Source organism: Symphalangus syndactylus, chromosome 20 (genome assembly GCF_028878055.3).
Source record: "Symphalangus syndactylus isolate Jambi chromosome 20, NHGRI_mSymSyn1-v2.1_pri, whole genome shotgun sequence".
NCBI lineage: Eukaryota > Metazoa > Chordata > Mammalia > Primates > Hylobatidae > Symphalangus > Symphalangus syndactylus.
Window position 1 is genome coordinate 49,826,922 of NC_072442.2, and position 24,350 is coordinate 49,851,271.

Here is a 24,350-nt window from a genome sequence, read left to right on the forward strand (position 1 = left end):
AGCAATCCAAGTCTCTTTGGGCTGCATGTAATGGCCATTTTCTCCTAAAGACTTGCTTACTCTAATTTCTTGAAAGAATTTCAAGAAATTGAGATTAAATTTACAAATTGGAATTTCTTCTCAAAATTGATCATGTCCTCCCCCCAAAATTATTCTTTTATATATCAAAACCAAAGCCTATATTCAGGGAACCTATTTTTAAAACCTATCCCTCTTATTAAATATCTACATGTGACACAATCTAAAGAAAAAAAGGTTCTCCAAAATTCATTTCTATTAGTTTCTGCCATGGCCTAAATATAATTTTAGTCAAACTTGCAGTCCGTATCTTTAAAAAAGAGATGGATTATCACTCTGGAAACCAATATGCTACTGCTGTGTTCTGCTAGTGGTTTATAAATCTGAGATAAAGAATTTGCTCATGAATATAATTCAAAATTGCATCAGTCATATACTCAAACATAAATCTAAGACCATTATATGAAATCTTCAGGAAGCTTTTCATTATAAACATGCAGAAAGTTAGTGTGCACCAGGAATGGCTCTGAATTAAAAATAATCCTGGGCAAGGGACCATCTGATTTGGCTAAGCAAACATGCCAAGTGCAGTTTGCTGACTCTAAATGCCCCATTTTCCCCATGCCCAAACCCACCCTTCCCCAAGGTCCCCAGCTTAGGGCATCTAGCCAGTCACCCAACATAAGAACTCCAGAAGGCTACCACACAGGGGGTGTCACTACAGGGATGCCCTTGGTCTGTGGCACACACGAGGCTCTCTACCTTGAGCTAACCTGGCCAGCCCACCATGCTCTAAGTCCTGTGAGCTTCTTCTCACATTTTGCTATTGGCCTTTGCTTTCACGCATTCACGTGCCACTTCCTGTTGAATGCCTGTAGCAACCTTTCTCCTATTTGCTGCTTCTCATCAGGTATGAACTCCAACATACTAAGAACAAGCAAGCTTTGGAGGAGGTCCTAAGAATTCTTCTGTGGACTTGGTGACAGCTCTTTGGCCACATAGAGGTCTTACTTTTTTTTTTTTTGAGACGGAGTTTCGTTCTTGTTGCCCAGGCAACAAGAGTGCAGTGGTGCGATCTCAGCTCACTGCAACCTCCACCTCCCAGGTTCAAGCAATTCTCCTGCCTCAGCCTCCCAAGTAACTAGGATTACAGGCATGCCCCACCACACCCGGCTAATTTTGTATTTTTAGTAGAGAAGGGGGTTCCACCATGTTGGCCAGGCTGGTCTTGAACTCCTGACCTCACATGATCCACCCACCTCGGCCTCCTAAAGTGCTGGGATTACAGGCGTGAGCCACCACACCCGGCCTCTTTTTTACTTATATTCCAGACAGTACAGCTGCTGATCAAATGGGTTCAGAGGGGGAGACGGCGGAGTACCATAGGGCCTAGACAACCACACAACAGTCTTTGAGATTAGCTACTACTTGGTTTGTCATCCCATAAATGCATCACTGCTGCAGCGTCATATATAAATACATATGTCTGCAGTGAGGACCCTGATAAAGTACACAAAAGCTTTCCTTTTCTCCATTCTTTCCTCATCATGTGACATTACCCAGAAGAAAAACTGCAATGCTCCTTGAACTGTTCATGGAACCAGTAAAGGAGCAGGACTCAGTCCAGTCTGGCTGCAAGCAGTTCCTGGACCCATCAGTGAGAACTTATATGGCTCAGAGGTTCAAAACCACATGGTCTCCTAAAACAGTCCCTGAGCACCCAGCTCGCTGCCTGACTGGTTCACAGCTCATATATGGAGTCCTCTTAGGGCATAAAGTATGTGGGATCTCGGTCCCGGGCTGGGCCTGTCTTAGAGATCTTGGTCGCAGGCAGGTATTATAGTCTCCCATACTGGTGAGCTTTTTAAAAAAAAGGCTTCCTTCTGTACCTTCCCTCAAGAACTGCACCATCTTCTGTAAATACCAACTAAATTGGATCAGATATACACAAAATAATTCAAACTCACTTATCCCCTGAAATCAAACATTTTCAAGAAGTAGCTCTTTTGGCTTGCCCTAGAAACAAGTTCACAGGCCTGTTTTATAAAGAAACCAAGGCCTATCTCCTACATCACTTTAAAGCCATCAACCTGGAGGCAGAGTGGAAATCTGGAACTCATCACTGGCCATTTCTCCAATCCTCCACTTAGTATTTGCCTTTTTTTTTCTTTTTTTTGGGACGGAGTCTCGTTCTGTCACTCAGGCTGGAGGGCAGTGGCGCGATCGCAGCTCACTGCAAGCTTTGCCTCCCAGGTTCACGCCATTCTCCTGCCTCAGCCTCACAACTAGCTGGGACTATAGGGCACCCGCCACCACGCCCGGCTAATTTTTTTGTATTTTTAGTAGAGACAGGATCTCACTGTGTTAGCCAGGATGGTCTCGATCTCCTGACCTCGTGATCCGCCTGCCTCGGCCTCCCAAAGTGCTGGGATTACAGGCGTGAGCCACCGCGCCCAGCCAGTATTTGCCTTTCTACTACTCCCTTTGCATTCAGGAGGGCAGCACTGCGTGAGCACTGGTCACAAGAGAGCAGACTTGTCACCCACCAGTCGATTTCTAAGCAACAAATGTCAAGCTTCAAATCCTGTTAAAGATGGACTGTCTTGGCTTGTCCACTTTCAGAAAAAAAGCTTAGGAAAAGCTTTACTGTTTTTTTTTTTTTTTTTTGAGACAGGGTCACACTCTATTGCCCAGGCCGGAGTGCAGTGGCATGATCACGGCTCAGTGCAGCCTTGACCCCCTGAGCTCAAGCGATCTTCCTGCCTCAGCCTCTCGAGTGGCTGGGACTGCAGGCTGTGCCACCACACCTGGCTTTTTAAATAAAACTTTTATAGACATGGTGGTCCCACTATGTTGCCCAGGCTGGTCTTGAACTCCTGGCCTTAAGCAAGCCTCTGCCTTGGCCTTCCAAAGTGCTGGGATTACAGGGGTGAGCTACCACGCCCAACCAAAAGCTTTACTTTTTAGTAATTATTTTCATTTTCTTAAAAGATCACTCCTATCAAACCCTATTCTTTTTTAAAGCAAGTATCAAGGATTTATTTTATTTTTTTAGAGACAGAGTCTCATTCTGTCACCCAGGCTGGAGTGTAGTGGTGTTATCATGGCTCACTGTAGCTTCAAACTCCTGGACTCAAGTGATCCTCCCACCTCACCCTCCTGAGTAGCTGGGACCACATGCATGTACCACCATACCTGGCTAATTATTTTAAATTTTTTGTAGAGATGGGATCTTGCTATGTTGCCCAGGCTGGTCTCAAACTCCTGGCTTCAGGTGATCCTTCTGCCTCAGCCTCCCAAAGCTCTGGGATTACAGGTGTGGGCCACCATGCCCAGCTAGGGATTTCTTTCAAAAAGCAAAGTCACCAGGAGATGACAGGGTCAATACCAACTCACTGCTCAAATTTTCTGATAAAATCTCACTCCTTCATTCATCTACCCATCCATTCAGCCAACAATTACCTATCACATACCTAATACATGGCAGGTGCTGAGGATACAAGATGAACAAGATGGACAGGGCCTATGCATTCATGAAGCTTATGGAATATTAACAATAAAACTTGGGTCCTAAAGTTAATGTCAACGCTGCTAAATGTTTTAAAGTACTATAGTTTAAAAATGGTTCCCAAGAGTATAATCTCCCATTCAGTAAAATTAACTAAGTCCAAAGAACATTTGCATTTGAAATTAGCTTGTAACAGACAGCATATCCTTCTAATTCATAGTAGTGTCCCTTTTCTAAATAGAGAATGCATTCAGCCCAGTTTCTAAACACAACACTGCATACCCAACAAAAGACTTCAGGCTAAAATATAGTTTTCTCTTTAGTAATGAAACCATTCTAAACAACTTAAGGATAAGAATGAAAAAAGAATTACCAAAGTGATCAGAGTTGTCCAAACAGCAATAAGGAAGAATAAATGCTTAGTCTATGACAATTTGCTTGGATTAGGGGTGTCAGTCTATGAAAGCATTAAAGTACTTGTTCTCTACAAGGAAAATTCAAATACATTTATCCCAGCCACTGTGGGCAAAACACTTTCCTTAAAAGAAAACACTGTCCTACAAGGCTCCACCACGCACTAGCTGTGTGGCCTTGGGCAATAACTTAACTTCTGTGGGCCTCCATCTGCATGAGCACATATACGCTAACTGAACAGAGTTGTGACGAGGATTGAATGAGATAATACACCCAACACTTAGCCCACTGCAGTGCTCAGCATCACAGTGTTGCCTTTATTCTTCCAGTGATCGGATCAAAGCAACCAGGCTGTGCCATAACATTAAAATCCCATTCCATCGGCACCCTGTGTAGTTAGTAAACTCTTGACACATTGCAGTGATTGGATTGACACTAAATAATTTACATGTGAGAAGAGGGTAGGAAAAAACACTAAAGATTGACTGGATTAAAATTAAAATCTTCCTAAGACAAGTCAGTGCTCAAACCAGTTTAAACCGAATGCCACAGTCAGTCATTAGGTACTGGAGTTAATATAAGCGCAATTTTTCCTTGCTAAAGTTAGCACTAACTTACTTGGAGGGCATGTACTTCAGGTAGTCACTGCACCACCCTATCAAAAAAAGCTTAGCAACCACGTGTGAGTCATTTTTGCTCCACTTCATTTATTAACGCTAAGCTTAAGGGTGTCACATCCACAAGATTCAACATCAGCTTCTCTTAAAGAAGAAAGTGTCATAACATATTGCCATGTGAAAGAAAGAAAAAAGGTCAGACTGCAAAATATCTGATCCTATTAAATCAAAACAAAAAGAGTGGGTGAGTAGGCATGTATGTGATGTATATCTTCCTATATGCAGAAATTTTAAAAACCCAAAAAACTAGGATATACGCCAAATCATTAACTGTAATTCCCTTCCACTAGTGTGATCAAATTTTGTTTTTCTTTGGGTTTCCTGTGTTTTTAAAACATTAACCATGTATTTCCTTTGAACAAGGAAAAAAGTCAATGAAATTTAAAAACAAATACTATTTTGGATCCTAAAAGAGTTCTCCCCAATCCCTGGCTTTTTTTTTTTTTTGCAATAAAGAGAGATCTGGCCGGGCGCGGTGGCTCACGCTTGTAATCCCAGCACTTTGGGAGGCCGAGGCGGGCGGATCACGAGGTCAGGAGATCGAGACCACGGTGAAACCCCGTCTCCACTAAAAAAAATACAAAAAAATTAGCCGGGCGTGGTGGCGGGCGCCTGTAGTCCCAGCTACTCGGAGAGGCTGAGGCAGGAGAATGGCGTGAACCCGGGAGGCGGAGCTTGTAGTGAGCCGAGATTGCGCCACTGCACTCCAGCCTGGGCGAGAGAGCAAGACTCCATCTCAAAAAAAAAAAAAGAGAGATCATGCTGCCATTTTTAGAGCATTCTCATTTAAATAGATGGGCAAATAATACCTTTCATTTAACCAAGAAGCCAAACAAGCTTTGAACTTGAAAAGCTAAAGATTAAAACCAATAATTAAGGTTCAAAATTGCTTCAGGGAAACCAAGTTTTCCTTTTCTTTTTTTTTTTTTTTTTTTGAGACGGAGTCTCGCTCTGTCGCCCAGGCTGGAGTGCAGTGGCGCAATCTCGGCTCACTGCAAGCTCCGCCTCCCGGGTTCACGCCATTCTCCTGCCTCAGCCTCTCCGAGTAGCTGGGACTACAGGCGCCCGCCACCACGCCCGGCTAATTTTTTGTATTTTTAGTAGAGACGGGGTTTCACCGCGGTCTCGATCTCCTGACCTCGTGATCCGCCCGCCTCGGCCTCCCAAAGTGCTGGGATTACAAGCGTGAGCCACCGCGCCCGGCTCAAGTTTTCCTTTTCATACATCTCCTATAACACAAGGAATTCTCCAGACAGGTCTAGGTGTGAACTTTCTGCAGAGAGGTGTCATGGGAAAAGCAGGAAGAGGACACACAAAGGCTCCAAAGCCTACCTCTGTTACTTATTTTATTATTATTATTATTATTATTTTTGAGACAGAGTCTCACTCTGTCACCCAGGCTGGAGTGCAGTGGTGCAATCTCAGCTCACTGCAGCCTCAGCCCCCAGGCCCAAGCAATTCTCCTGCCTCAGCCTCCCAAGTAGCTGAGATTACAGGTGCACGCCACCAAGCCCAGCTAATTATTGTATTTTCAGTAGAGACAGGGTTTCACCATGTTGGCCAGGCTGGTCTTGAACTCCTGACCTCAAGTGATCTGCCTCCCTCAGCCTCCAAAAGTGCTGGAATTACAGGCGTGAGCCACCATGCCCGGCCTCTATTACTTATTAAGTAGCAAGAAACCTTGGACAATGACTACCTCTCTCAGAGCCTGAATCTCCTCATGTGTAAAACTGAAAGCATCAAACTCCTGGATGGTTGTGAAGCTGAATTAGATAACTTTTATAAAGCAGTGGTCTCTAAACTTTTCTGGCTCTCCACCTTATCTCTAAAAACATATACAGTCAGCCCTCTGTATCCATGGATTCAATCAACCTTGGATTGAAAATATGAAATTAAAAAAAAAGCAAAAAATAACAATCCAACAGTAAAAAAGATACAAATTTAAAAATACAGCATAATAACCATTCACATTATATTAGGTATTATAAGTAATCTAGAGATGATTTAAAAGTATACAGGAGAATGAGCATAGGTTATATATTAATACAAATACTATGCCATTTTACATAAGGGACTTAAACATTCATGGATTTTGGTATCCGTGGGGGGTCCTGAAACCAACACCCCCTTGGATACTGTACATAAATGTGTGTGTACATATAACTTATAAACTATATAAGCTCTAATTGTACTTTTATAGTGTGTATACACACAACCAGAAATTTTAATATGCAAAAAAATAATAATAAATAGAAGTTCTAGGCTGGACACAGCAGCTCATACCTGTAATCCCAGCACTTTGGAAGGCTGAAGCAGGAGGATCACTTGAGCCCAGAAGTTTGAGACCAGCCTGGGCAACATAGTGAGACTCCATCTCAATTGAAAGATTAGACAGCTAGATGAATGTTTCTTCCTGCTTCCCAATGAATTATCCCAGGTACCCCTCAGGAGACCCAAAAGCCTGACATCTGATATGCAATGAAAGGTGACATCTCTTTCTCCATCCCATTCCCCACTGTGCAGAGGAAAGAGGAGCACCAGCAGGGGCCAACAGCTGACATTAATTTGCCTTCTCTTCTTCCTTCCCTCCTCTTGCAATTCCGGGAGTATTTAACCCTTCTTCAAGGTCTCAAGAATAGTGAACCCTAACAGATTCAGCCATTACAAATGCTCAGCAAGTAGCACATTCCAAGCAAGTTTAGAGACAGACCAGAACAGGAATTGATGTAAACACTACTCTCTAGAGTCACGGAGATCTTTCAGAAACTACTTTGTGAATCTGCAAAGCTTGGGTTAGAATGAGGTTTACCAGATCAGTTGATTGGGTGCCTGGAGAATGAAGTGGCCCCAAGGTCTTAAAAAACACGGCTTGTGCAAAAATCTTTAACAGCTAACCAAAAAACAAGTCAGATCTAAAATACTGCTGTATGTGAGAAGTGTGTGTACTAGCCAGCTCCCGGGAAGAGGCTTACCTTCAGTATTTCAGGTTCTTTGATATCCAGAGATCTTGTGTTCCAGTGTCGCAGGTTTTTATGTAACTTGTGATATTTATGAGCACTTGGTGGTGTAAAAAACCAAATCACGCAAACCGCAGTCATGAATCCAAGGCCAATTCCCAGAAAGAGTCCACTCACATAGTGGGGGAGGGGGAGGATGAGGTACACATAGACACACATTATAAAGAAGCCCAACGTCTTCACTGGCAATTCCGGGTGCTGCACGGCTGAGTCCGCCTCGTCCTCACTATCAAGGACCACACCATCTTCCGCGAGCACCTCTGGCTTGAGAGGAATATCAGGGAGCTTATCAACTTTACTCTCCCCCTCCATTTCCAAATCGAAGTCCTCAGTGTACAGTTCACAAAACTCTTCATCTTCTTTGCTCACTAAGGCAGACAAAGAACATTTCTCCAGAACTAGAGAACTTGTCTTCAGGCCTAAATCCTTCAGACTGCTCCCCTGGGAACTTTTCAGTTCCATCTCTCTTGCGGGCTCATCAGTGGACTTTGGGTGGTCACTTTTGGGGATGTTGGAATCACTTCCGTAGCCATCCCCCTCAGAATCACACTCCTCCTCCTTGATGCTGTAGTTGTTATTGCTTTCCAAGTGCCCGTTCAAGCTGGACAGATTGGAGAGTTCTGAAGCACTTGAAGATAAGGCTTTGGGCCTATGGCTGCCACTTTCTTCCCCTATAATTTTACTAAGGAGCTGAAAAGGCTCATAGATGACTTCTGAAAGGCGTCGTTTAGTATCTTCAATTTTAGCCTCCATTTCGGGCACTTTAAAAAAGGAACGAGTATCAGAGGGAGAAGTCAGTGGGGAAGAAGGTGCAGTTTTGGAATCTCCACCTGTGTTTCGGGGTTGTGTGAACTGCTTGAACAGGTGTAAGTTCAGTTTGGAATCAGGTGGCTTATAGGACACTGTATCCGCCTCCTGCCGGGAAGTGTCCGTGGACAGAGACTTGACTAATGTCTTCATCAAGTGCCTGTGCCTTGGGGGGTGTGGGGATTCTTTTGGCTCCACCTCAGTCGACAGGGACTTCACAAGGCTCATGAAGGGTTTTGCACTGGAAAGGGTGGAGGTTGAGGCACTGGATGAGAGGATGGGAGACTTAGAAGGAGAGGACAATGGGGAGGAAGAACTGGTTTTCTGCTCAGAAAGGGATGACACACTGGGAGAGCTAGCTAAGGGCCCCGACAAAGACGACCCTGGGGACAGAGCCAATGGCACTGTACTTAATACTTGTGCTGCTGGAACAGGTGACTCCAACAGCTTTACAGTGTTCTTGGAGACGGGCAAAATGGCAGAGGCCTGGGACATGGACAGTCCATCTGCCAGGACAGGCGAGGCAGCAGGGCCGGCGGGGTCATGGCCAACCTGGGGTTCAAGATAGAGGTCTTCCTTGGCTTCCAGCCCTGTTACAATGCTTTGGTCATCCAGCCCCTCCTCAAAGTACTCCCTGAACTCCTCCTCCTCTTCCTCCTCCTCCTCGCCGGATGCTGAGAAGTGAATGGCGATGGTATCTCGGGACACGGACCTCTGCACGTGCACTTTAGGGGCTGATGGTTTTGGCATGTCAGTGGTTTTCTCGGCATGGCGACCATACAGACTTGTCATTGCCGGCTTCACAAGGGCTCAGGCTCTGTGAAAACAGTGAGAACACCAGAAGTCAGAGAGCAGTTTTTCCACAGGAGACACTGTCATTCGCAGATAGGAGCACAGATGAAGCTGTTTAAGTGGTGATTATGCTTTTACTTGGCAGATGTCCACTGTTTTTCACTTCATTGGTTTTAATGGTTTAATTTTCACTAAATTCCAGTTAGGCATTCTCTTTTATGAGCAAACTACATAACCAATGTTATAAATGCCGTACAATCTGTCTTATTTCACAACATCTGAGTAATCGTTTCCTCCCTTTTAACTGGTTAATTTCTACCAACAATTCTCTATCTTAAGCCTTGAAATACCTGAACAATAGATGTTACCAGCATTGCTTCAGAAGTCCAACAGGATAAAATGTAGCATCCTGTTGAGTTTGAGGATCTTGGAAAAAAAATTTCACTAGGGGTCTTCTAGCTGTAACAAGCTAACCAAGGAGGGGTATTGCGTTCACTGCAATTTTCACAGCAATCCTAACAATTATTTGGCCTGCATCTCCCAACTTCCTGCTATTGCAAATAAGTAGCAAGGTATCCAAATGCAGAAATCTGTAAACTAATTACCATGACCTGTTGGCCTCCTCAAATGGTAGGTACCGTAAGACCAGAGTATTTAGGCAGCCATGAAGACATGGCCACGTTCTGAGGTGTCAGGATAAAGTAAACATATTTTAAACTGAATGCAAGATTCACGTGTCAGGGAAATGAAGTATCACTGCTGTAACCCACCACCAACCAAGAACTCTACCAAGGACTGTGGTGAGACACGTGGAAGCTATGCTTTCTGCCCTTCTGGAGCTTAATAGCTGATTGCTCCTTTCTGGAGCTTAGCTGGAATGAAGTCAGAAGCCTGAAAGGTTGGGCAGCAAAACAAGATGCCACGCCCACCTTGTAACATGGGACAGTCATCTCTCTTTATTCACTCATGGCCCATTTACTGGGCACTAGCCCTAACTATGTAAAAATTAAGACCACCCCTGGACAGAGACCATGTAAAAGGAGCCAAGACACAGGGCACACTTTAGGAATTCTGAGGAGGATAACACCAGTGTGGGAGGTGGGACACCAAACGGGTCTTTGGAACTGATGGGTGAGTTGTAGTGGGATGAGCATGATTAGGCAGAGGGAAGGGACAAGGGCATAAAGATGGCAATGGGCATGGTGTGTGCAGCCACCTGGCTCTATTCTGTTTCCAGGACAGAGGGTGAGTGTGGGGAGCAGTGGGAGGCCATTGAGACAAGAGGGGCATCGTGGGGCAGTGGAAAGAGCACCCAGCTTGGGCCCAGGACATAGGGCTTCTAGTACTTGTCTTTCTACAGCTGACTCTGTGGGACTTTGAACAAGCCAACACAATACACTTACAAGTAATCTACCGCAATCAACATTATGTGGCTTCCTTATTTCTTTAATTTGAAGAGCTCCTAATTTAAGCCTTCTGCTAAATATTCAGGTTCAAAATGCTGGCAACTGATATTGCCAACAAGAGAAATCATAAAATGGGTAGGGGAATGGGGGGTTTGGGAAACAGTGATCCTGGATCACTAGAAGGAGGAAATATTCCAAGGATGACAAGAATTACATTCAAGGGCCCAGCCGCAACATGGACTCAAGCTGAAACTACACAATTTTAGTATCAAATATTTGAGAGAAGTTACTCATAAAAACTTTCACACACAGTTCTGTCCAGGCTCATTTGTGACCCTCAGGCTTTCCTATCCTGAACCCAGGAAAAGGGAATGATCTCCATCCACCAACAAAGCAATTTAAATCCAGGAACTGGCAGCAGCCAGAAAAACACAGCCTCGGGTCCAGGACAATCCTTCCCTGTTATCTTAAGCTAAGGAGTTTGTAGGCTTACTAAGAAAAATATCAGAAGCAACATATGTTTTTCATTTAACTATCATCTAGTTTTATAAGGGCAATTTAAAAAGAAAATTATAGAGGTAATTTAAAAACAAAGTTTGGTATTTGATAATTCTCAGTGGGCTGAAAAACTCATTTAAGTTGCTTTCATAACATAAAAGGATGATATGTAAGGCTCTGCTATTCTGAGGCTGCTTCACCCACAGTGGTGGCTGTAAATGAAGGTAACTGTGGGCACAAGTCCAAGTACAAAGTGCATGATTTTGAGGTTGAACAGAGTGAATGGGTCCTTCAGGAACCAAGGCAAGAGTGGAGAGGCCCGTCTGCAGTTGAGGGTAAGAAGGCCTGGAAATCCAAGGGCAAAGTTAGGCCCAGCCTAGCGCCAAAGGGCGAAAACAGCAATGCATTCAGAAGCCTGCGGTCTCAGCAGTCAGGCCAGGCCCCAGGGAACAAAAGGCTGGCACCTGCTCAGGAAGCAGAGTTATTTTTTGTGTGGAGGTCACCAGGGTCCTGCTTGCCTAATCCTCCACACATTTGGGCCCCCTGACTGGCCAGGTAAAGTGACCTCTGATCAGACTGGGCAGAGAGCGGAAGGTGGGCCCCAGGGAGAGCTGGGTGTCAGTCAGGTGGCCAGATGGGGGTAGGCTCTGGCTCACTGTTGTTATTGTCTTCCAGGGCTCACTCAGACAGTGGCCTCAGAGGTTCATAGTAAATGCCCCCAAACCCACACTAACCAAAGCCTGGCTCCACTTCTCCAGATTTTTACTAAAATAAGCCACACGAGTCTGGAGCATCACTACTGCTCTTTTTAAATACAAGAAAATGTCCAGGCTTCTGTTTGCTCATCTGCAAAATGAGGGGATTAGGCTAAACAAAGGCTGCTTCGAGGCCCCAAACTGCTAGGTAATTGAGTGTGCTAGAACCAGAGACCATGGTTTGGGCTCTAGACAACCTGTCAAGTGGTCACTGCCTCTGCCTCCTCCTGGGGACCACTTCAAGTTCCCTTTTCTCTCTGTCCTCCCAATGGCTGGCTGCTAAGGCCAACTGAGCCGACCCTCCCACAGCCACAGCCATGCAGGACAGCCAAGGCCAAGAGGAAGGACCTGACTGACGCCCAGGAAGACTACATGGTTTGTCCAAGGGCACAGCACTGACAACATGGGCTTCCTGACACTGAGGCCCGATGCCCTTCTGCGGCAGGGTGCCTTTTCAAACATGCCACACACGCTCTTTATTCCTGCTTTGTCCCAGCCTTTGTACCTGCCCTCTGTGCTCCGTCATGGACAGCTCGCTTACAAGCTAAGACCTCAGTTCTCAACCAGCAGCATGTGACTGGCCGCACTGAGAAATGAAAGGTCTCATTATCCATCTGACAATCTGGTACCATATAAAATGGCTAGCCTCCTGCCCTCTACTCCTGAAACTCAATTATACCCAGGCTCAAAAAAAGAGACAAGCTTCTCTCGAGCCCTCAGGAACTGAAAGGCCAAAAAGAAAGCTTCCTTCTCAATAGTCTCTTTTTCCCATAGTTCCAGCAGACTACAAAGCCCTGGAGTTTTAACACTGACCCCTCCAAGCCTTGTGATGGGAAGGGGGGCTGTGGCTCATGTTGTCGCCAGGCTCCCATAGGTATGATTTCATGCTAGAGAGGTGTTTAAGCAAAAGTATGACGTGATCAAAGTGGTACGCAAAATTAATCACGTCCCATCCCAGAATGGATGAGCGTGGCAGAGGCAACATGGAAAAACAGGTCTGGAGTCTGGTGTCTGGGAAGGCAGGCTCCATTATCAGGCCCACAATTCTGCTGAACACAACTAACAATGAATACATTGAAAAAAAATTTCTGAATGGCTGGGCACGTTGGCTCACACCTGTAATCCCAGCTACTAGGGAGGCTGAGGCAGAAGAATTGCTTGAACCCATGAAGCAGAGGTTTCAGTGAGCTGAGATTGTGGCACTGCACCCCAGCTTGGGTGACAGAGTGAGACTCTGTCTCGAGGAAAAAAAAAAAAAGTCTGAAAGGCTTTGAAGCTTCAAGAACTGAGCAAGGAATAACAGTGCAGAAACTAAAGAAAACAGGAACCCCGAGGTATGAGCTCTAGAGAAGCCACCTTGCCCTCAAGCATTGGCCTAGCCTAGTCTGGCAAAGGACACTTTCACTTTTTTTTTTTTTTTTTTTTTAAAGACAGAGTCTTGGGCCGGGCGTGGTGGCTCACGCTTGTAATCCCAGCACTTTGGGAGGCCGAGGCGGGTGGATCACGAGGTCAGGAGATCGAGACCACGGTGAAACCCCGTCTCTACTAAAAATACAAAAAAAAATTAGCCGGGCGTGGTGGCGGGCGCCTGTAGTCCCAGCTACTCGGAGAGGCTGAGGCAGGAGAATGGCGTGAACCCGGGAGGTGGAGCTTGCAGTGAGCCGAGATTGCGCCACTGCACTCCAGCCTGGGCGACAGAGCGAGACTCCTTCTCAAAAAAAAAAAAAAAAAAAAAAAGACAGAGTCTTGCTCTGTCACCCAGGCTGGAGTGCAGTAGCATAATCTCGGCTCATTGCAACCTCCACCTCCCGGGTTCAAGTGATTCCCCTGCCTCGGGCTCCCAAGTAGCTGGGACTACAGGTGCCCGCCACCACACCTGGCTAATTTTTGTATTTTTAGTAGAAATGGGGTTTCACCATATTGGCCAGGCTAGTCTTGAACCCCTGACCTTGTGATCCACCCATCTTGGCCTCCCAAAGTGCTGGGATTATAGGCGTGAGCCACCACACCTGGCAGCCTTTCACTTTAACAGCATCCTGAGCAGAAGTCAATATCCAGGGCTGGCCAGCGTAGAACACCAACTGGAGACTCTTCCTCAAGGAGCCGGGACCCCACAGGACTACAACTACTAGGTAACAGGTGAACCAGACGCAAACCAGGCCTCACTTAGACTGGAGGCCTAGGTTTGCCTCCTCTGAAAGAACCAGGGAATCTCAACCATGAGCTTCTTTCAAGGTGGTCTTGGACCAGCAATACCTCCAGGGACCTGGCAGAAGAAATTCTCTCCATGAAAGCAAAGCACTTTCACCCGAAGCCTCAAGTTATTCCTAGAAATACTTTCTCAAATACAAGGAATGGTAAGCACATAACCAAAGGTAACCAAGCAGACGAGGAAACAAGACAAAGGACCAGCAGAAACAGAATATGACAGAAAAACAAAGACTTCAGATAATGGAATTATCAGGTATAGACTTGTTTTTACAAGTATGCATCAAGATGAGTTTAAAATATCTACAGGGAGTCAAAGCACGGTGGCTCACGCCTGTAATCCCAGCACTTTGGGAGGCTGAGGTGGGTGGATCCCTTGAAGTCGGGAGTTCGAGACCAGCCTGGCCAACATGGCAAAACCTCATCTCTATTAAAAATACAAAAATTAACTGGACCTGGTGGCGCATACCTATAATTCAAGCTACTCAGGAGGCTAAGGCACAAAAATCGCTTGAAACTGAGAGAAGGAGGTTGCAGTAAGCCGAGATTGGGCCACTGCACTCCAGCCTGGGCAACAGAGTGAGACTCTGTCTCATAAAATAAAATAAAAATAAAATAAAATAAAATATCTATAGGGAGAATCACAGGCAAGCAGACCAGTTTTAAGGCTATTCTGGCAGCCTAAGCATGAGGTAAGAAATGCCTAAACTAGAGGAGTGGATGTGGAGCTACCAAGAAAAGGCAGATGGAAAGAGATGGAAAACAATGAAACAACAGGACCAGATGGAAGGTTGGAAAGGAAAAGAAAACATGAGGAACAGTCTAAATTGACTTAAGTCACTAAAGAGGTAAGTCTAGTTCCCATGAAGGCAGGCAGGGGAGATGAGGGACGTGGTACGCACGTAATGCTCCTCCCCTCCCCCACTCAGAGACACATCCTAGTCCCTAAAACCTGTGAATCTGTTACTTCCCATGGCAACAGAGATTTTGCAGATATGATTGAGATGGAAAGATTATCCTGGATTGCCTGGGTGGGCCCAGTGTAATCACAAGAGCCCTTAAAAGATAAAAGGAAGACAGAAACTCAGAGAAGGCGATGTGAAACAGAAGCAGACATTAGAGTAATGAGAGCAAGGAGCATGAGCCAAGGAATGCAGGTGGCCTATGGAGGGAAAGAAAATATCTGCAAATCATTTATCTGATAAGGGGTTAATATCCAGAAAATGTAAAGAACTCTAATAACAAACAACTTGACACCTTATACAAAAATTAACTCAAGATGGATTAAAGACTTAAATGGAAAACCCAAAAACTATAAAAACCCTAGAAGAAAATCTAGGCAATAAGATTCATGACATAGGCACAGACAAAGATTTCATGATGAAAACGTCAAAAGCAATTGCAACAAAAGCAAAAACTGACAAATGGAATCTCATTAAACTAAAGAGCTTCTGCACAGCAAAATAAACTATCATCAGAGTGAACAGGCAACCTACAGAATGGGAGAAAATTTTTGTAATCTATCCATCTGACAAAGGTCTAATATCCAGAATCTACAAGGAACTTAAACAAATGTACAAGAAAAAAACAACCCCATTAAAAAGTGGGCAAAGGACATGAACAGACACTTCTCAAAAGAAGACATTTATGCAGCCAAAAAACATATGAAAAACAGCTAAACATCACTGATCATTAGAGAAATGCACATCAAAACCACAATGAGACATCATCTCACGTCAGTCAGATGGCAATTATTAAAAAGTCAAGAGAAAACAGATGCTGGTGAGACTGTGGAGAAATAGGAACGCTTTTACACTGTTGGTGGGAATATAAATTAGTTCAACTATTGTGGAAGACAGTGTGGCAATTCCTCAAAGACCTAGAACCAGAAATACCAGTTGACCCAGCAATGCCATTACTGGGTATATACCCAAAGGAATATAAATCATTCTTTTATAAAGATACATGCACACATATGTTCACTGCAGCACTATTCACAATAGTAAAGACATAGAATCAACCCAAATGCCCATCAATGATAGACTGGACTAAAAAAATGTGGTACATATACACTGTGGAATACTATGCAGCCATAAAAAGAAATGAGATCATGTCCTTTGCAGGGACATGAATGGAGCTAGAAGCCATTATCCTCAGCCAACTAACACAGGAACAGAAAACCAAACACTGCATGTTCTTACTTATAAGTGGGACCTGAACAATGAGAACACATGGACACAGAGAAGGGAATAACACACACTGGGGCCTGTCAGGGGGCAGGGGGCACGAAGAGGGAGAGCATCAGGATAAATAGCTAATGCATGTGGGGGTTAACACCTAGGTTGACAGGTGCAGCAAACAAGCATGGCATACATTTACCTATGTTAACAAACCTGCAAGTCCTGCACATGTATCCTGGAACTTAAAATTAAATTACATTTTTTTAAAAATGGGCAAAGGACTTGAAGAGACAATTCTCCAAAAAGATACACAAATGGGCAACAAGCACATGGAAAGATGCTCAACATCACTAGTTATTAGGAAAATGCAATTAAAACCACAAGGAGATATCACCCCCACATCCATTAGGATGAGTACAATAAAAAAGAAGAAAAGAAGTGTTGGCAAAGTTGTACAGAGATTACAGCTTTTGTGCACTATTGGCAAGATTGTAAAATGGCACAACTGGTATGGAAGTTTCTCAAAAAGTTAAAAATAGAACTACCATATAATCCTCCAATCCCACTTCTGGGTATATATACAAAAGAATTGAAAGCAGGGTCTCAAAAAGATATTTGCAAACCCATGTTCACAGCAGCATTTCGGACAATAGCCAAGAGGTGGAAGCAACCCAAGTGTCCACTGACAGATGAATGGACAATACAAGGGAATATTATTCAGCCTTAAAAGGAAGGAAATCCTGTCACATGCTACTATATGGATGAACCTTGAGGACATTATGCTAAGTGAAACAAGCTGACTAGTCACATAAAGACAAATACTGTATGATTCTACTTACAAGAGGTATCTAAAGTAGCCAAATTCATAGAAACAGAAAGGAGAATGAAGATTACCATGGGCTGGCAGAGGAGGAAGTGGGGAGATGTTGTTTAATGGATACAGAATTTCAGTTTTATAAGACGAAAAAGTTCTGGAGATTGGTTGTACAACAATGTGAATATACTTAATACTACTGAACTTAAAAATGGTTAAGATGGTAAAATTTTGCTATATGTATTTTATCATAATTAAAAATAAAATTTGAAGGCCAGTACATGTGCAGGTTAGTTACATTTTAAAAAGCAAAAATTGGCCAGACGCGGTGGCTCACGCCTGTAATCTCAGCACTTTGGGAGGCTGAGGCAGGTGGATCACGAGGTCAAGAGATTGAGACCATCCTGGCCAACATGGTGAAATCCGTCTCTACTAAAAATTCAAAAATTAGCTGGGCGTGGTGGTGGGCACCTGTAATCCTAGTTACTTAGGAGGCTGAGGCAGGAGAATCGCTTTAACCTGGGAGTCGGAGGTTGCAGTGAGCTGAGATCGCGCCACTGCACTCCAGCCTGGCAACAGAGCGAGACTCCAACTCAAAAAAAAAAAAAGGCAAAAATTGGAGGTCAAGATGGGAGGACTGCTTAAGGCTAGGAGTTTGAGACCAGCCTGGTCAACACAGGAGACCCACCACTATTTTAAAAAACAAATAAATAATATAAAATTTTAAAAGATTTCACTCTTCAAAACTACAAAGAAATAATACTCTGAACTACTTATTATGCCAACTAAAACAATTCTGTTCAAAAACTTCACGTTGTTCTTTAGTGTTCACACTACAGTGTGGTTAAGTTCTAAGATAACAGATGTAAATGTATTTATGCTCCCATACACTTGGGGCGGGGCGGGGCGGGGCGGGGCGGGGGTGGGGTTGCGGGGAGGCTATTTAGAGCCAAATGCTCTCTAAACCTTAGCCTTGATCAGGTATGTTTCCAGAAAGCAGGATATCTCAAACTCTTCTGCTGATGGGTCTTTCCTAAGGTCTTTGCCAGAATCCTCCCTTAAGGTTGCTATCCCTATGAAGAAGTTCATCTCTCCCATTAAGACTGAGAAAGCCTCTAATAAGGGCTTCTCTCTCCAGAATTTATGTAGGATTCTGTTCTATCTAGTTTACAAATTATTAACTGCCATCTAACTTGAACTCATAAAAAACAAAGGCCTCAAACTGGAGCCAACTGCGCTCTGTATCAGTGGAGTCAGAGTGAGCATACCAAACAGCGATGAAGTTTATTTGCTTTCTAGTCACCCAAAAAGGTCATCATCATCAATTAGGCCATGAAAAACCAATCAACAATAAATCAGGCTGTATAATAAAAAATGAGCCATTTCAAGACTCAATATTAGCATTTATTAATTCCAAGATAATGATAACCTCACCGAATCTGGCTTTTTTTTTTTTTTTTTTACTTTTTGTCTTTGGTCTCATTTTCTACTAATAACTGCCTTTCCTAGCTCTATCTGTCCTTGAAACAATTCAATCCTGGGGTCCTAGAATCAGAGCCATAAAAAGAGAAGATGGTTCCTTCCAGGCCACTCAATTATCACCAACACGTGTTTGTTCATAGCAAACACACTAGGCCAAATAGTAGTGTGGCCATTAATATTATTTACTTCTAATTCATATACTAGATTAGAGGAAGTACTGGAGGAAGGAACGAGAGACAGGGTAAGGCAGGGAGGGAAGAAAGCAAATTTCATTGAAAATGGAACTAGCCTCCAGATACAGTGTACAGTGAGCATGGTAACACGGCATCTTTTTTTGTTTGTTTTTTGGAATGGAGTTTCACTCTTATTGCCCAGGCTGGAGTGCAATGGCACCATCTAGGCTCACTGCAACCTCCAGCTCCCAGGCTCAAGTGATTCTCCTGCTTTAGCCTCCTGAGTTGCTGGGATTACAAGCCCCTGCCACAACACCTGGCTAATGTTTTGTATTTTTAGTAGAGACGGGATTTTACCATGTTGGCCAGGAGGCCAAGGCAGGTAACACAGCATATGAAGGGGCAAACCTGGTGTGGAGTGTGCTTCCTTTCTCGGGACCATCCCTAATCCTTCAAGGTCATTATTCACATTCTTTGTCTTTGTAAAATTCAGCCTGTTAGGCATTTGCTACCTCTGAACAAGCTTGCATTTGGACATTTGATGTATGAGTACCATCTGCTAGCTTGGGCTATGTCAGTCAACAGTTTCAATCCAAAAGCTCCTGGCAGAGGAAAAAAGGCAAGCTGCATTCTATTGCAGAGGATGTCTTAATACCTCTCACCTGTGCATTTTTTAATAGGCGTTGGTTTTGTAAATAGGAGGGAAAAGGCTATAAGATTCTGTGTATTTTCTGCCTTGATGCCACAGAGCAAAACAGTGAATCTGGTCAAAACCAACCAAGGCAGGAAGGTCTGATTTAGCCTACAAATCTCAAGTACATCTTAATAGCTATCCCTTGATTCATTTAAATTCAATGAAGCAGCTGAGAACTGCCAGCAGCCATTCTAATCTGTTAATACTCCACCTCACAAACAAAAATCAATATTACATTGTAGATAATAAACTAGCTCTTGCCTTAGTTTCATTTAAAGAAAAGAAAAAGACAAGACTCTATCTTCAGCACTGGCAAGAAACTAATGGGAAATCCTTTCCCATTAGTTGTTAGGTTCCCAGGCCCCTACTCACCATCTCTTCCGACCCAGCAGGGTCCTGCACCACCACCAACACAGCACAGGGTTTAGACGAAGAAACTAGCAGGCCCACTCCCTTCCACCACCGCACAGACCTTTTACCTGCCATAAAGAAAGCCCACTCTGGGAAGAGTGCCACATCCCAGAGGAAAAGGGGGTTCGAAAGCATCAATACAATTAGAATTTTGCTTTATAGATTGCTAGACGGCTCAAATAACAAAATCAAATTCAATTCACAGTAACTCACTGAAAACCAGGTCATGCGTTCAGCACAACCATACAAGGCCTGTGGAGGTTTATAAAAAATAATAATGGGGGCATCCACAGGGGAAAACTCAAGGAGACAACACATAGACATCAGAAAATGACATCAATATGGGGTCACAAAAACCCTAGAATAAGTAATGATAAATCAGGACAGGTGTGTCCTAAACACATAGTACTCATCAAGTAAAGAAGTCTGGGAATGACTTTTTTTTTTTCTAAAGCAGAAAAGTCATCTATGTGTCTTAGAAGGAGGATATGTAGAGAAGAGAATATTGCAGGCTGGGCACAGTAGCTCAAGCCTGTAATTCCAGCCTCTGAGAAGCCGAGGAGGGAGGAACGCTTGAGTCCGGGGGTTCGAGACCAGCCTGGGCAATACAGCGAGACCCTATCTCTATTTAAAAAAACAAAAAAAGAATATTGTGGATATGAAGCAACAGCACATGGAAGGACACTGAGATGGGAACAAGGCAGCTACACAAGAGGGACACTAAACTGGTTACCTGAAGCTGAGGGGTGGTGCTAGGGGGTGAGGAAAGAATATTAATATTTGAGTTCAGAAGCATGGAATCAATTGTTCCAAACTTCTAAACGTGCTTCAATTTATATTTAAATCTTAAAAAGAAAACCTTTCCATGTACTTTTCACCAATCATTCCTAAACCGTAGGCTCTTGAGAAATTTGAAAACGAGGTGTAAGCATTTTTCTTCAGGGGAATGAATGCCTGGAAGCCAAGAGAGTGTGGTGTTGAAAGCCCAAGATATGAGAAGAGTGTGTCGTGGCTGTGGTCTCAAAACACATTTTTCTTTTTTTTTGTTTTTTTTTTTTGTTTGTTTCTTTTTTTGAGACAGAGTCTCGATCTGTCACCTAGGCTGGAGTGCAGTGGCAAGATTTCAGCTCACTCCAACCTCCACCTCCTGGGTTCAAGCCATTCTCCTGCCTCAGCCTCCCGAGTAGCTGGGATTACAGGTGTATGCCACCACACCCAGCTAATTTTTGTATTTTTAGTAAAGCGGGAATTCGCCATGTTGGCCAGGCTGGTCTTGAACTCCTGGCCTCAGGTGATCTGCCTGCCTTGGCCTCCCAAAGTGCTGAGGTTACATGTGGGAGCCACCATGCCCGCCAAAACAACACATTTTCAAAAGCTGATGCTCATGGGGTAAAATGTTAACAACAATGTACATTTGGGAAAGGGTTTAAGATTCCGTTTTTACTTTTGCAGCCATTTTAAAGTTTGAAACTATGTCCAAATTAAAAACAAAAGCAGCGTTCCTAACCACTGTTTGGCTTTGGGGATATCGTGAGAGCTGCCCCTCTCCCGTCCCTATTGGCTCTACCAGTTGGGATTATCAAGCAGGGTTCCAGGCAGTAAGAGGAGAGAGCTGAAGTTTTACCATTCCTTAAATTCTCAAGCTTCATTTTGAAATAATTACAGATTCTCAGGAAGTTGCCAAAGTAGTACAGAGAGGTTCCATGTACTTTTCACCAATCATTCCTAAAATTTTAAAGGCAAACCTTGTAAGTCAGATAAATTCCAAATGGTTAAGAAATCATGTTTTTAACTTTCATGCAATGTAAGAAAAATGCATTCCACCTGGCAGAGTAAAACTTCCCCTTAGAAGGACTTACAGTCTTTCTTAAGGTCTTTCTTTAGTGGTCAAATTTAGGAAGGCATCTTCAATAGATACCTCCCAAGTACAAGGACAGGCAGCTCACCCAAAAGTTCAAATGACCAAGAAACAAATAAAAAACTCAACCTTACTAAAAATAATACAGAATTGGAAACAAACCGATGAAATAATTTCTCTCAATGATTAAAATATGTATGATGCTGGCAAGGGCACAATGAGACTAACCCTCTCTTGGACTAATGGCTGGAACATAATTAGCAAAAACTTCGCTCAAAACTGTTAAGATTAGAAACTAGAGGGGGGAGGGATAGCATTAGGAGATATACCTAATGTTAAATGACGAGTTAATGGGTGCAGCACACCAACATGGCACATGTATACATATGTAACTAACCTGCACGTTGTGCACATGTACCCTAAAACTTAAAGTATAATAAAAAAAGATTAGAAATTAGAAAATTAGTAAAAACTTTTCCGTAGTATAAAAAACATAAAATATTTATAAAAAATAATGGGGGCATCCACAGGGAAAACTCAAGGAGACAACACATAGACATCAGAAAATGACATCAGGCCGGGCGCAGTGGCTCACGCTTGTAATCCCAGCACTTTGGGAGGCCGAGGCAGGAGGATCACAAGGTCAAGAGATCGAGACCATCTGGGCCAACATGGTGAAACCCCGTCTCTACTGAAAATACAAAAATTAGCTGGGCTTGGTGGTGTGCGCCTGTAATCCCAGCTACTCGGGAGGGTGAGGTAGGAGAATTGTTTGAACCCGGGAGGTGGAGGTTACAGTGAGCAGAGATTGTGCCACTGCACTACAGCCTGGTGACAGAGTGAGACTCCATATAAAAAAAAAAAAAAAAAAAAAGAAAGAAAATGACATCAATATGGGGGCACAAAAACCCTAGAATAAGTAATGAAAACTCAGGACAGCTATGTCCTAAACAGATGGTACTCATCAAGTAAGTACTCATCAAGCTGACAACAATGTACAAATGCCTGCACTGGGCACAAAAAAGGAAAGGGTAGCATTAATGCTCATTTTCTCCATATAACAGGCTTAACAGTAATTGTTATTTGCTAATTTCAGGTATTTCCAAATACTTCTGTGATCTGGAAAAAAATTATATGTAAACACATGTCAATCTTTTAAAAATTATTATAATCCATTATTATAATCATTATCTTCAGAATATAAAATTGCCCTAGCCAACCCTCTATGCCTTACCCACAAGAAAACTAAGGCAGAAAGACTTAATAAAAATAAATAAAAATTTATTTTTATTAAATGAGGTCACCCTGTATGTATGTATGTAATCTGCTTTTATACTCAAGATTACACACTGAAGTAATCTATCATTAGCAAGGCCTTTAGTTTGAGTTCCACCAACTTGGTGGCAGTCTGGCTGGCCCTCAGGTAAATCATTTACCCTAACCAAGCCTGAGTTTCTCCATCTGTAAAATGGGAATGGCAACTGACTGTTGAGAAGATTAAACGAAACAACTTAAGCAAAGCAATGAGCATGATCCCTGGCACAAAGCAGGCCCTCCCTAATTGTTTACTGTTCTTATAAGCATTTTCTAAAATCAAAGATTATTTCATGCATGATTTTTAATAGCTGTATAGAATGAATATTCCATAATGTAATTCAAGAATACCACCTGAATTTTTTGTTGTTACAAACAAGACTGCAATGCTGCACGTGATGCTATAGATAAACCTTTGACTGCCCTCTATTTCCTTAGGAAATACTTCTAGAAGTGAAATTAGAGAGTTGAACCATATGTATACATCTTCACTTCAATGAAAAAAATATATAATTTCAAACGCATTGTAAAAAACTTCAAAAACAGATGTAGAGGAAAAGTGAAATTTTTCCCTCCTCCCTGCAAAATCAGTTTCATGGAAGACAATTTTTCCATGGACCAGAGGCAGCGGGGTATGGTTTTGGGATGATTCAAGTACACTGCATTTATTATGCACTTCATTTCTATTGTTATTACATTGTATATAATGATACAATTCTACAACTCACAATAATGTACAATCAGTGGAAGCCCTGAGCTTGTTTTCCTGCAACTAGACAGTCCTATCTGGGGGTGCTGGGAAACAGTGACAGATCATCAGGCATTAGATTCTCATAAGGAGGGGCAACCTAGATCCCTCGCATGCGCAGTTCACAGTAGGGTTTACACTCCTATGAGAATTTGTGCTGCTACTGATGTGACAGGAGGTAGAGCTCAGGCGGTCATGTGAGGGATGGAAAGGGGCTGTAAATACAGATGAAGCTTTGCTCACTCACCCACAGCTCACCTCCTGCTGTGCAGCCTGGTTCCTAGCAGGCCATGGACCATTCCCGGTCTGTGGCCTGGGGGTTGGGGACCCCTGGTTTAGAATGTATCTTTCCAGACCTTTCATAGGCATTTTGTGTGCATACAAAAGGTAGTGAGCACAAATAAAGTTGTTTTTGTTTTTACTCTTAAATGAGATCAAACTATACAAATTGTTTTGCATTTGTTTTTTACTTACTATTTCTTGGACCACCTCCTATGGCCTATACCTATGGACTGACAGGTATACACACACACACACACACACACACACACACACACACACACCCCTTTTCTACAT

At 43.3% G+C, this 24,350-nt stretch overlaps 1 protein-coding gene across 5 annotated transcripts in view; it reads right to left on the reverse strand.

Annotated features, from left to right (window-relative positions):
- Window positions 1–24,350, reverse strand: part of TEX2 (testis expressed 2) — a 120,441-nt gene that overhangs the window by 59,741 nt on the left and 36,350 nt on the right. For all 5 annotated transcript variants that reach the window (XM_055255854.2, XM_055255858.2, XM_055255856.2 and 2 more), the window contains exon 2: window positions 7,590–9,258. In XM_055255854.2, the coding sequence (XP_055111829.1) occupies window positions 7,590–9,233 (1,644 nt within the window). In that variant the 5' untranslated portion in view covers window positions 9,234–9,258. The remainder of the gene's footprint in view (window positions 1–7,589; window positions 9,259–24,350) is intronic.